At 35.5% G+C, this 14,212-nt stretch overlaps 1 protein-coding gene across 20 annotated transcripts in view; it reads right to left on the reverse strand.

The window, feature by feature from the left end:
• EVI5 (ecotropic viral integration site 5) overlaps window positions 1-14,212 on the reverse strand; it is a 241,613-nt gene that overhangs the window by 110,887 nt on the left and 116,514 nt on the right. For 16 of the 20 annotated variants that reach the window (XM_045036203.1, XM_045036194.1, XM_045036193.1 and 13 more), the window contains 3 exons: window positions 12,622-12,675; window positions 10,734-10,766; window positions 10,020-10,166 (listed from right to left, as the gene is read on the reverse strand). In XM_045036203.1, coding sequence (XP_044892138.1) covers window positions 10,020-10,166; window positions 10,734-10,766; window positions 12,622-12,675 — 234 coding nt within the window. The remainder of the gene's footprint in view (window positions 1-10,019; window positions 10,167-10,733; window positions 10,767-12,621; window positions 12,676-14,212) is intronic. The other 4 variants (XM_045036201.1, XM_045036200.1, XM_023258908.2 and 1 more) reach the window with 2 other exon arrangements.

Genomic DNA, 14,212 nt, shown 5'->3' on the forward strand with positions numbered 1-14,212 from the left:
CCAAACCTTCTGGCAAATACCAATTTGCTTTCTATCTCTATGGATTTATCTAGTCTGGATATTTCATACAAATGGAATCATACAATATGTGATCTTTGTGTCTGGCTTCTTTCACTTAGCTTAAGATTTTGGAGTTTCATCCATAGTATAGCATGTATAAGTATTTTATTCCTTTCTGTGGCTGAATAATATTTCATTGTGTGCATATACCACAATTTGTTTATCCATTCAATGATAGACCTTTGGGCTATATCCGTTTTATGAACAGTGTTGCTACAAATATGTGTACACATGATTGCTTTAAATAGCAGTTTTCCTGGGGCGCCTGGGTGGCGCAGTCGGTTAAGCGTCCAACTTCAGCCAGGTCACGATCTCGCGGTCTGGGAGTTCGAGCCCCGCGTCGGGCTCTGGGCTGATGGCTCAGAGCCTGGAGCCTGTTTCCGATTCTGTGTCTCCCTCTCTCTCTGCCCCTCCCCTGTTCATGCTCTGTCTCTCTCTGTCCCAAAAAATAAATAAACATTGAAAAAAAAAAATTTAAATAGCAGTTTTCCATTCTTTTGGGTATACACCTAGAAATTGAACTGTGGGTCACATGATAATTCTACGTTTAACTTTTTGAGGAACCACTAATTTCCACAGCAGCTGTTTCTTGATCTCCTTGCCAACATTTGTTATTTTCCGGCTTTTATTATAGCTATCTTAGTGAGTGTGACACAGTATCTCATCATGATACTGATCTGCATTTCCCTAATGACTAATAATGATATTGAGTGTCCTGTTATATACTTGTCCATTTGTATATCTTCTTTGGATAAAGGTCTATTTAACTCCTTTTTTCATTAAAAAAAAATTTTATTGAGGCAGAACTGACATATATCAGTTGTGTGAATGTAATGATTCACTATTTATGTTTTGAAATGATCACCATGCTAAGTCTAGTTAGTATCTGTCACCATATGGTTACACAATTTTTCTCGTGTTGAGAACTCTTAAGACCTACTCTCTTAGCTTTTAAATATGCAGTAACTACGATCACCATGATGTATATGAAATCCCCATGACTCAATTGTAACTGGGAATTTATAACTTTTGAATACTCTTCATCTCATTTCACCTTCCCTCTCCCCACCTCTGACAACCACCAATCTGTTCTCTTCATCTATGAGTTGTTTTTTTTTTTTTTAAGATTCCACCTATAAGTGAGATCACAAGGTATTTGTCTATTATGTTTCTTTTAGCATAATGTCCTCAAGGTCCATTCATGTTGTTGCAAATGTCAAGATTTCATTCTTTTTCTGTAGCTGAAAAATATTCCTGTTTAGGGGCGCCTGGGTGGCTTGGTCGGTTAAGCGTCCGACTTCGGCTCAGGTCACGATCTCACAGTCCGTGAGTTCGAGCCCCGCGTCGGGCTCTGTGCTGACAGCTCAGAGCCTGGAGCCTGTTTCAGATTCTGTGTCTCCCTCTCTCTCTGCCCCTCCCCTGTTCATGCTCTGTCTCTCTCTGTCTCAAAAATAAATAAACGTTAAAAAAAATTAAAAAAAAATATTCCTGTTTACACACACACACACATACACTATTATCTTTATTCATTCATTTTTCAATAGACACTTCCATGTCTTGGTAACTGTAAATAACGTTGCAATCCTTTGCTCATTTTTAAATTGTGTTGTCTATCCACAATTTGGCTATTGTTGAGAGTGCTGCTATAAACATTGGGGTACAAGTGCCCCTATGCATCAGTACTCTTGTATCCCTTGGGTAAATTCCTAGCAGTGCTATTGCTGGGTCATAGGGTAGGTCTATTTTTAATTTTCTGAGGAACCTCCACACTACTTTCCAGAGCGGCTGCACCAATTTGCATTCCCACCAACAGTGCAAGAGGGTTCCCGTTTCTCCACATCCTCTCCAGCATCTATAGTCTCCTGATTTGTTCATTTTGGCCACTCTGACTGGCGTGAGGTGATATCTATCTGAGTGCGGTTTTGATTTGTATTTCCCTGATAAGGAGCGACGCTGAACATCTTTTCATGTGCCTGTTGGCCATCCGGATGTCTTCTTTAGAGAAGTGTCTTTTCATGTTTTCTGCCCATTTCTTCACTGGGTTATTTGTTTTTCGGGTGTGGAGTTTGGTGAGCTCTTTATAGATTTTGGATACTAGCCCTTTGTCCGATATGTCATTTGCGAATATCTTTTCCCATTCCGTTGGTTGCATTTTAGTTTTGTTGGTTGTTTCCTTTGCTGTGCAGAAGCTTTTTATCTTCATAAGGTCCCAGTAATTCATTTTTGCTTTTAATTCCCTTGCCTTTGGGGATGTGTCGAGTAAGAGATTGCTACGGCTGAGGTCAGAGAGGTCTTTTCCTGCTTTCTCCTCTAGGGTTTTGGTGGTTTCCCTGTCTCACATTCAGGTCCTTTAGCCTAAATGTCCATCAACTGATGAATGGATAAAGAAGTTGTGGTTTATATACACAATGGAATACCACGTGGCAATGAGAAAGAATGAAATATGGCCTTTTGTAGCAACGTGGATGGAACTGGAGCGTGTGATACTAAGTGAAATAAGCCATACAGAGAAAGATACCATATGGTTTCACTCTTATGTGGATCTTGAGAAACTTAACAGAAACCCATGGGGGAGGGGAAGAAAAAAAAAAAAAGAGGTTAGAGTGGGAGAGAGCCAAAGCATAAGAGACTGTTAAAAACTGAGAACTGAGGGTTGATGCGGGGTGGGAGGGTGGGGAGGGTGGGTGATGGGTATTGAGGAGGGCACCTTTTGGGATGAGCACTGGGTGTTGTATGGAAACCAATTTGACAATAAATTTCATATATTGAAAAAAATAAAAATAAAAAAAAAATAAATTGTGTTGTCTTTTTGTTGAGTTCTAAGAGTTCTTTATATATATTCTGGATGCTAAACTCTGATCAAATACATGATTTGCATGTATTTTATACCATTCTGTGTGTTGCCCTTCCGTTTTCTGGATAATACCCTTTGATGCCCAAAAGGTTTTAATTTTGATGGAGTCAAATTTACATGTTTCCTTTTGTTGCCCATGCTTTTGGTATCCAAGAATCTCTTGCCAAATTGCAGGTTATGAAGATTTATCCATGTGTTCTAAGATTGTTACAGTTTTAAAATCATAGAAGTTATTTTAAAACTATAAAATTTCTATGAAGATCATTGATCATTTTGAGGGTTTTTTAAAATTTTTTTAAACATTTATTATTGAGAGACAGAGAGAGACAGAGCATGAGCAGGGGAGGGGCAGACAGAGAAAGAGACACAGAATCGGAAGCAGGCTCCAGGCTCCAAGCTGTCAGCACAAAGCCCGACAAAGGGCTCGAACTCACAAACCACAAGATCATGACCTGAGACAGAGTCGAACACTTAACCGACTGAGCCACCCAGGCGCCCCTTGAGTTTATTTTTATATATGGTATGTGGTAGGGGTGGGTCCCAGTTCATTCTTTTTCATGAGGGTATACAGTTCTCCCAGCACGATTAGTCAAAGAGACTATTCTTTACTCATGGAATGGCCTTGGCACCCATGTCAAAAATCAACTGGCCATAGATGTATGGGTTTATTTCTAGACTGTCAAAATTTCTATTCCATTGATCTATATGTCTATCTTCATAACAGTATCATATTGTTTTGAGTACTCTAGGATTGTAGTAAATTTTCAAATTGGGAAGTTTGAATCCTTCAACTTTTCTAAGACTATTTTCAATATTTAGGGCTCCTTGCAGTTCCATGTGAATTTTAGGATTGCTTTCCCATTTCTGCAAAAGATTGTTAGAAATTTGATAGGATTGATTAGAACTGAATTTGTAGATCATATTGGGTAGTGTTGATATCTTAACACTATTAAGTCTTCCAATCCATAAACATGGGATGTCTTTCAATTTATTTATGTCTTCAGTTTCTTTCATCAATAGTTAAATAAACAAGGACTCACAGTTTTCAATGTGAGTTTTTCATCTTCTTTGTTAAATTTATTCCTCGGTACCACAATGAAATATCACCTCCAATTACTGGATGGCTATTACTAAAAAATAAGAAACCAAAAGCAAAACAAGACAAAACAGAAAATAACAAGAGTTGGTGAGGATGTGGAGAAATTTATTAGAACCCTTGTACATTGCTGGTGGGAATGTAAAATGGTACAGCCATTGTGGATAATACTTTGGTGTTTGCTCAAAAAGTCAAGCATAGAATTACCATATGATCCAGGACCTCCACTTCTAGGTATATGTGCCAAATGATTAAAAATAGGGATTCAAACAGATACTTGTATGTTAATGATCACAGTAGCATTTTTTATAATAGCCAAAAGGTCAAAAATCAAAATGACCATCAACAGACAAAACAAAATGCAGTATAAACATAAAATGGAGTATTATTCAGCCACAGTAAAAACTACCTAATTCTTACATATGCTACAACCGGGATGAACCCTGAAAACAGTCTGCTAAGTGAAATAAGTCAAACACAAAAGGATAATTATTGTATGATTCCACTTACGTAACATACCTAGAAGAGATGAATCCATACAAGACAGAAAGTAGAATACAGTTTACCAGGGGAAGGAAAAGGGGGGAACTATTTTTTAATAGGTACAACGCTTCTGTTGGGATGATGAAAAAGTTCAAGAAATAAATGGCAGTTATTTACTATTCACATAAATGGAAAATATTATGTTGTATCTATTTTATCACAAAGAAAATAATTGCCAAAAAGAAAAAAAAGTGAGGGGATATGCTAACTGAAGGAAGCCAGACACAAAAGCTTCATACCTTATGATTCCACTTATATGACATCCTAAAAAAGGCAAAACTACAGTGACAGCACAACAGTTGCTGGAGGTGGAGAGGTGAACTGCAAAGAGACATGAGGGAAATTTTGGGGGTGATAGAAATATTCTATATTTTGACTGTGGTGGTGGTTATACAACTAGATATTTACCAAAATACATCAAATTATACAATTAAAATTTGATGAATTTTATTGCATGTAAATTATACTTCAATAAAGTTCATTTAAAAAGTTAAAGAGAGGGGCGTGGGGGAGAGGGGAAAGTGGGTGATGGGCACTGAGGAGGGCACCTGTTAGGATGAACACTGGGTGTTGTATCGAAACACCTAATTGACAATAAATTATATATTAAAAAAATAGTAAAAATAAATAAATAAATAAATAAATAAATAATAAAAAGTTAAAGAGAGGAGTGCCTGGTTGGCTCGGTTGGTTAACCGTCCAACTCTTGGTTTCAGCTCAGGCCATGGTCTGATAGTTCTTGGGATCTAGCCCCATGGAGGGCTCCACACTGACAGCATGCAGCCCGCTTGGGATTCTCTCTCTGCCCCTCCCTGGCTCACACATGTGCATGATAAATAAATGCACTTAAAAAAAAAAAGTTAGATGAGACAGTCTAACCCTATGTAATCATTTTAGAGAAAAAAGAAATTGAGTCCTTGAATATCAAAGGTCACATAATTAGCATAAGAGGACTAGAATTAGTCCCATAAATGAAATCCAAAGCTCTTTATATCAATAAAATGACACTACTGATAGTAGAGAGTGATGGTGGTAGATGATTATACCGATTTAATACCTCCTGCTAGAATAGAGATTTGAAACCTTTATTCCCAGTTTTGAAGAATTCATTAAGTTACATTGGAAGGCTGTGATCAAAACATGTGACAACAAATGTTCACTTTCTGCCAGTAGTACACTCACTACTACTTTGCAAAGCAACTACTCCAATGAGTAAGTTTTTATATCCCTGGATCTTAAACGCATTCTGCCCTCTGAAGCAATATCAAAAATGGCTAATCACTTTTCCATAAGATAACCTCTCAAATACTTTTTTTAAAATGTTTATTTATTTATTTTGAGAGACACAGATAAAGTGAGGAGGGCCAAGTGAGAGGGAGACAGAGAATCCCAAGAAGGCTCCACAGCTGTCAGTGCAGAGCCAGACACAGGGCTCAAACTCACGAACTGTGAGATCAAGACCTGAGCTGGAACAAGAGTCAGAGGCTTATACAACTGAGCCACCAGGTGCCCCAATACTTTTTTTTTTTTTTAGTGTTTATTTATTTTTGAGAGTGAGCAAGCAGAGGAGGGGCAAAGAGAGAGGAGAGAGGATCCAATGTGGGCTCTGTGCTGACTGCAGGAAACCCAATGCAGGGCTTGAACGCACAAACCATGAGATCATGACCTGAGCCAAAGTTGGATGCTCAATCAAGCCACCCAGGTGCCCCTGAGATACTTTCAAATGACTATATCTATGATGTTCTTTTAAGTCTTCTTTAGTGCAGTCTAAAAATATCCCAAGCTGCCACAGTCTTTCCTACACTGGCCATAATACAATGTGTAGACATTTCACACAAGTCTCCGTATTCAAACAGACACAACACTACAAATTTTCTGCAAGCTACTTAGAATTAAATTGGGTCATTATAGGGGTGCCTGGGTGGCTCAGTCGGTCGAGCGGCCGACTTCGGCTCAGGTCATGATTTTGCGGTCCGTGAGTTCGAGCCCCGCGTCGGGCTCTGTGCTGACAGCTCAGAGCCTGGAGCCTGTTTCGGATTCTGTGTCTCCCTCTCTCTCTGGCCCTCCCCCGTTCATGCTCTGTCTCTGTCTCAAAAATAAATAAACGTTAAAAAAAATTTTTTTTTTTAAATAAATTGGGTCATTATATTTCTAAGAAGACTACTTGGGATGGGGCAGGGGGTGGGTGGCAGATAAATCATATTACATTATTGGCTAATTCCCCATTTCCTGTCAATTAAAATTTCTAAGTCTTTTGTTATAGAAAGCCATCACTAAGACTTCTCTCTGAATTTTAAACTTAAGGGCAAGGCAATAGATTTCTGTGAAATACCCTTTTATTTTAGTTACTTATTCTGAATATACTTTAAATATTTTAGAATATTGATTGATTATACAACATATTGGCAACATTTCTGAAATATTTTATGTATAAAATTCTTAAACGTACCTTGTATATAAGGATTTAGGTAACATTAAAACACTTGGCTGGGGCGCCTGGGTAGCTCAGTCGGTTAAGTGTTCAACTCTTGGTTTTGGATCAGGTCATGATCTCTCATGGTCTTGTAAGTTCGAGCCCTGCACTGGGCTCTCCACGGGCAGTGAGGAGCCTGCTTGGGATTCTCTCTCACTCCCTCTCTGTCGGCCCCTTCCCACTCGCATAGTCTCTGTCTCTCTCAAAATAAATAAATAAACTTAGAAAGAAAGAAAGAGAGAGAGAGAGAGAGAGAGAGAGAGAGAGAGAAAGAGAAAGAGAGAGAGAGAGAAAGAAAGAGAGAGAGAGAGAAAGAGAGAGAGAGAGAGAAAGAAAGAAAAGAAAGAAAAGAAAGAAAAGAAAGAAAGAAAAGAAAAGAAAGAAAAGAAAGAAAGAAAGAAAGAAAGAAAGAAAGAAAGAAAGAAAGAAAGAAAGAAAGAAAGAAAGAAAGAAAGAAAGAAAGAAAGAGAAAGAGAGAAAGAAAGGAAGCAAGCAAGCATCAATTTAGGAGACAAAAACCTCTGACATCTCTTTGCTTTAACATGAATAACCTCTTGATATGGTTAATCACCTAGAAAACCACTTAAGTTTACTATTTTATCTAAACTTGGCTAGAAAGATAAGATGGGAGTGCCAAATAACTCTTTAATGTTTTTATTTATTTGGGGGGGGGGGGCGGGTGAGGAGCAGAGAGAGAGGGAGACAAAAGAATCCAAAGGAGACTGCAAGCTCCCAGCTGTCAGCTCAGCACTGGGCCTGACTCGCGCTCAAACTCATGAACCATGAGATCATGACCTGAGGTGAAGTTGGATGCTTAACCAACTGAGCCATGCAGGTGCCCTCAAGTAACCTTTAAAACTGTACTTATGGAACAGTTTTTGTTTATTGCAGAAACAAAGTTAGTTTGTTATGACTTAAACATAGTAAATTCCCTTTTAGTGAATAAAAGTTATTTTTCTAATTGTTCACAAACCAGATGTCTAGGAATTTTTAATGAAGCATCATCAAGGTCACTGGTTGTCTTTTCAGGTATCTAGCCATTATTACTAAATGTTAAGAATTATATTTTGCCTGCCTCAAAGCCTTTAGTGTATCTTACTTTCTAAAATCCTTTAAAGAATATTCTTATCATTTTGCAAAGTATTTTAACATCTAGGGATATGCATGCACTCCGCTTTGAAGTTGGAAATTTAACCAAGGCTCTGTTTCTTTCACCTGTTTTGTGGATCACTGCTTTATGGGTCTTTTTTTTTTTTTTTTTTTTTTTTGAGAGAGAGAGAGAAAGAGAAATTAATTGAGAGAACAGGAGAGAGGGGCTGAAGTGAGAGACAAAATCTTAACCAGGCTCCATGCTCAGTGCAGAGCCTGACTCGGGTCTCGATGCCATGACCCTGGGATCATGACCTGAGCTGAAATCGAGTCACCCAACCAACTGAACAACCCAGGTGCTCTGTTTTACATTTTATTCCAGTTTAGAAGAATAACTGCCAAGTGAGAAAAAAATGGAAACAAAAAATAGAGGCCTGCTTTCTACTTGTCATATTTTAGCTTCACAATGAGAGTTGATTTTGTCCTTGAAACAACAAAAAGATTCTTCTGTTACATTTTCAAAAGCTTCAGTTCATTCTGACTATTTTTGCTCGCCCACTTTACTTTCTTCGTTATAAACCAAATTCTGATTTTTATGTCCTATAGGTCTCAACATTTGAATACCTATGCAAAAAAACTAGTAATCCATGATTCTAATGTTTTAGGACTGTAGCTTATGCTAATTGCAAACGTAATACTTACTATCTTTCCTTGAAACAAAATCACATTACACTAATAACTCAGTTCAATTTAATCCTCAAAAGGAAACTTCAATTCTGTTTTATCTATTTTTATGCTTTGATACTGACATTTCATACAAAGGCAGAACTATTTGAGTTCCCTACTTTTTAGTATCCTTTTATCATTTTTCTATTCATTTTTCTAAACCATCTTCATTAACATAACAGAAAAAATAATTTTATGTTATTATGGTTTTTTTCAACTGCCTATATCTTCTTTTTGCTTTTAGTTTTCTGATATTTGTAGCCAGTTGATGATGGTATTTCTTAATTTTATTGAATAAAAGTAATGTCCAACTTTGAAGTCCTTCTATTTGCCTTCCAGACCCATATAGAGTTCTAAATTTAACACAACTTTTTCTGCCCACTCCTGTTACAATCCGACTCCTAAGAACAGAAAACTGAAACAAGAAATAGTATCTTTTCAAAAATAAACAGCTGGCTTTTCTTTTTAGCCCTCATCTCCTTAAGACCATAGCAGTCTGAATTTGAGAATGGAAAATGATGTCTAAGTTGCAAAAGATACCTGAGAATAGCTGTACAATGAGTAGTTGTTCAATATACCCTAAACTAGTTAACATATTTTTTTAATTCATTTTTTTTTTACTTAGAAATTTCTCTCCTCTTGAAAATATGTAAACATATACCTTAATTCCTAATTTGACGTCCTGATGTAGGAAGTTAAGGCTATAGTTTTTCGCAAGACAGAAATACCCACATTATCAAAACTTTAAATGAGATAATTACACATATTCTCCACGTTGGGTGATATTTCATCTGCACCACTAACAAGAACTAGGTGGAATTAAGATTCAAAACTTTCCTGTGGCAAAATACCAGTATGAAACAGATTTCTAAAAACTAAAAAGTAGGTATGACAAACATCATTTTCTGTGACTTAAAATATAATGTAAGAAATGAAAATATTACCTATTTCTAAAAAAACTGTGCAGACAGAAAAAGACGTTAGAATGAAGAGTCTCTAGACCACAATAAGACCCTTAAGTATTACAGAATATAAAAATGATTAAGAATTCAATTAAAGTAGAAAACAAAATTACTTAAAACAGGGGCACAGAAGTTGTGCTTAAAAAAAAAAAATTTTAAAGGGAAGGGGATGAGAAAGGTGAGAAAAGTGAGAAAAAGCACTACCAGACTCCTTACCCATTGTTGTTGGTGCTGGAGCTTCCTGATGGTATTTTCAGCTTGCTCCAGTTTAGCACTGGCCTCATCACTCTGCTGTTTGATGGTGGCCAACTCCCGTTTTATGAGGTAGTTTTCCTCAGCCTCCTGGGCTCTTGTCACTTGTCCCTTAGGACATAATTTGTGTGTGTGTAAAGCAATTTAGGACAGGTTCAAGAAAGACTGCCTTTGTGAGGTTTAGTTATTTACTGTGACATGTTAAAAAAAAAAAAAATCACCTCAAACAACCTAAGTAGAACAGCCTAAGTAATTATTAACCAGCAGCTCATTATCGCTCCAGCAAATTTTGGGAAACTAAATAAGAAAATTCATCTGATAATCTTAAGAATAATTCTTTCAGTCAATAAAAATTCAATTCATGCAATATTACTGAGTTGCACATGCAGAACTAAAACTTTCAATGAATAGTAGTTAATTTCACAGAATCCACTGATTGCCATTTTGGAATAAATACTTTAAAATAAGGTTAGCTTTAAAACGTGCAAAAGGTATCTAATAAACCAAGATAAATGCACCGTTATCAAAAATTAAGTTTGTGCACATAATATACTGCCCCAAAAAATTATTGCTAGGAAAAATGCATGTAAAATTGCATGCATTAAAATGTGATTTTCTAGGTTTAGGGCTTCCCTTAGAAGTAAAGTTAGAGAAAATGCTAAATGAAAAAAACTATACCTGTATCAATCTATCTGCCAAGGAAGCACTTTCCTACAAAAGGAAAAATTCAGATAGAAATTTAAGAGAAAGAAATAAAATAAAGGTGCATAAAATTAGGAATAAGAAGAAACAAAGCATACCCAAATTCCATCTACTTTTCATTGTAATTAAAATGAACATATAGATTTGACAGTAAAGCTATTTTTTACTGTGTGTGGTGTCATCCTTAATTCTTAAGAAAAATATATCAAAATGAGGACAGACCACAGAAAACCATATGCTTCTAGAAGACCAACACAAATACCAAGAAGTTTTTCATCATTTGAGACAAACAAATGGCTTCTTTTAAAGCATACTTTTAAGTTCTATGTTTGGAATCAGCCATATTGTCAAACCACTTAGAAGAAAGGGAGAAGGAATTTGAGTATGCAATTCCACTTATAAAGTGTGACAGCAATTTGTACAACAGCAACTTCCAAAGAAGCAAAGCAAGGAAAATATGACAAATGAAATTAATGAGCTCAACTTAATAAATTCTAGCAAAAACTGAGAAAGTAAACATTTAGGTTATAGAATTTAACTGAAACCTAAGTATTTCTAGAATTCCAAGTGCTAAAGGACACACCTAGGCCATGTAAGCCGGTAGAAAGGTACTTAATTTTCTAAAGTAAAATCCAAACTTAATACTTTCCTATAGGACCTTTATCTTTCTGAAGGTTCAATGAAATAAAAATACTTTCTCTGTGAAAATATCTCACTCCAAAATAAAATACCACCTAGGAAAACATATTTTAGTATAAACTGAGTATTTAATGAAAAACATAGTATACAATTAAAATGGCTTAAAAACTAAATTAAGCTCAACCTTTCTGCAGAGTCACCAAAAAAATAGAATTATCCTCAAAACAACTCTAATAAGATGAAGGAATACAGGAAAACTATTTTTGACTTAATATAATGTACTTGAAATTATTATACAGCAAAAAGACACGTAATAAATATCCTATCCTTGTGTGTGGTGTTATTTAGTAAACCATCAGTGCCTTCCAACAAAAGACATATATCCAAACTATCCACATATTCATGTTTTCTTTCTTGAATATCAATCTGTAGATTTTCAGAGAAGATTTTAAGATTCTGCAGTATCATCTATAAATCTACTTACTCTCATCTTCCATTAAAAAAAAAAAAAGCCCCGCCAAACACCAAAAGACTTTGTGAATTCAGCCTTTTCTTTTGACAAACCAAACCTTAGACTGTACCTTTATTACTTAATACTTAAAATAATACTACAACAGACATTACATTAAAAGTACATTAAAAATAATGCAAAACTTTCCACATTTGCCTAGTTATTTTATATTAAACAGAGAGGAAGAAAGAGGTAAAAAGTAGTATCAAAATAAGTCTAAGAACCAAAAGTTTAAGCACAATTCCCCTGTGTTGAAAATCAACACCATGGTGAATTTTTATATGAGCAATCAGTCATTTTGGCTAAACTTCAAGTCATCCTAGGCATTAAAGGAATCATTGACACATTTAATATATGGCTAGAGTCAGGGGAACATTTGAAAGCCATTTTTAAAATGCTATTCAGAATGGATTCTCAATTAGGCTACTTCTAAAGAACATACTTTTTTAGAGACTATATGTGAAGAAAATAAATGGTACCAATGTTACTCTAATAATAACCTCAGTTAAAACTTTAACCTTAAATCTCAAGGACTTGTAGTGATCAATTGTTATGAATAACAAGTTACTTAGTAAAGTAGTAAGGTAGGCAAGCTAAGCAGCCAATATCACAACTTTAGAGACATGTGATAGATTTCTTGAGCCATTATTTAAAATAAAAAATAATACTGTGCATACAACAGAAGCTTGCATACAAAAGTAGTTATTTACTTACTTTTTCTAATGTTTCAATGCGCTGTTTTAAAAGTCTATTTTCTGTGCGTAATCTCTGCAAAAAACAAAAGAAAAAAGAAAAAAGAAAGAGACAAACAACAAAAGGTTTGCTTGCAAGCATTCCTGAGATTAAAAGATACCTAAATCATGTCCTTAAAACATACCACCTTTTATAAATAGGAGAAGTCTAAGAAATGGTTACATTATCTGTCAAATTCTTACAAGTTCAGGGTAGGAAATACATGGCAAAGGAAATGACCACATTTATCACTCCAGCTGTCAATGAATTTTAAATATAAGCTACAATACATAACCCCTTTCTTAAAATACCTATTATGACTCATAGTCAACATTTTCTTATCTGTCTTAACATTCCCATTAGACAGAAAAGATTCCAACTCATTTAGCTCCTACAAAGACTATCTACACAAATAGTATTCAAATATTTGGGAAATAACTAAGAAATCTGAAAAAGGCAGCTCACAGGATAAATACCAAAAACAAATTATCAGTTTAGGACTAGACCAGCCTTCATTTATTCCTTGTATATGCCAAGTTGCAATATTTCTTACATTGTGAAAATATAAAGATTGAGTTGTTTTCCTCAAATTAATTACTTATGAGTTGTTTTGAATTTTAAAAACATGGGGGCACCTAGCTGACTCAGTCAGTACAGCATGCAACTATGGATCTCAGGGTAGTGAGTTCAAGCTCCACATTGGGCATGGAGCCTACTTAAGAATAAAAATTTGAAAAAGAAAAAAAAACAGCTTACAAAATGAAAAGGTCTACTTACTGGCATTTCGTCACAGTTCAAACAGTAAAACCAAATTAAAAAAAAAAAAAAAAAAAAAAAAACTTCACCTAACCACTGACTCCCAAAACCCTATCAAATTACTGCTATTAAGAATTAAAACTAAAAAACTCTACATTAAAAAAATTGTCTCCTTTTTACATATTCCACCAACATAATTTCATATGAATCCTGGTATGTTATCCCTTCATTTTAGAATCCTTTATCTCTTTATTGTGCCATCATTATTTCACATTCCCCTTACCTTTTGTACAAATTTACTCCAGAACTCAATCCAGCCTTCTTCCAATCCTATCATCCTCTAAATTCCTGCTTTTAAAAAAAACCTCTTCTATTAACTCAAACTATTATTTTTCCGGTAAAGACTAAAATATAGTTTATATATAACCTATAAAGTCTCAGACCAAGGAAATAAAGATTCTATAAATTATTGTATCTTATTAAGTGGACCACAAACTGGAACATATAAATCTTAGAATTATTACAAACATTTGCAAATTAGGGGGGCCTGGGTGGCACAGTTGGTTAAGCATCCGACTTCGGCTCAGGTCATGATCTCACAGTTCGTGAGTTGGAGCCCTGCATCAGGCTCTGTGCTGACAGGTGACAGCCTGGAGCCTGCTTGGGATTCTGTGTCTCAGTCTCTCTCTGCCCCTCCCATGCTCGTGCTCTCTCTCTCAAGAATAAACATTATACATTAAAAAATAATAATAATAAATTTTGCAAATTAGATTTTCTTGTTCTATCCACTAGAACACATTCAGATGATTTGAAATCA

Source organism: Felis catus, chromosome C1, assembly GCF_018350175.1.
Source record: "Felis catus isolate Fca126 chromosome C1, F.catus_Fca126_mat1.0, whole genome shotgun sequence".
Taxonomy (NCBI): Eukaryota; Metazoa; Chordata; class Mammalia; order Carnivora; family Felidae; genus Felis; species Felis catus.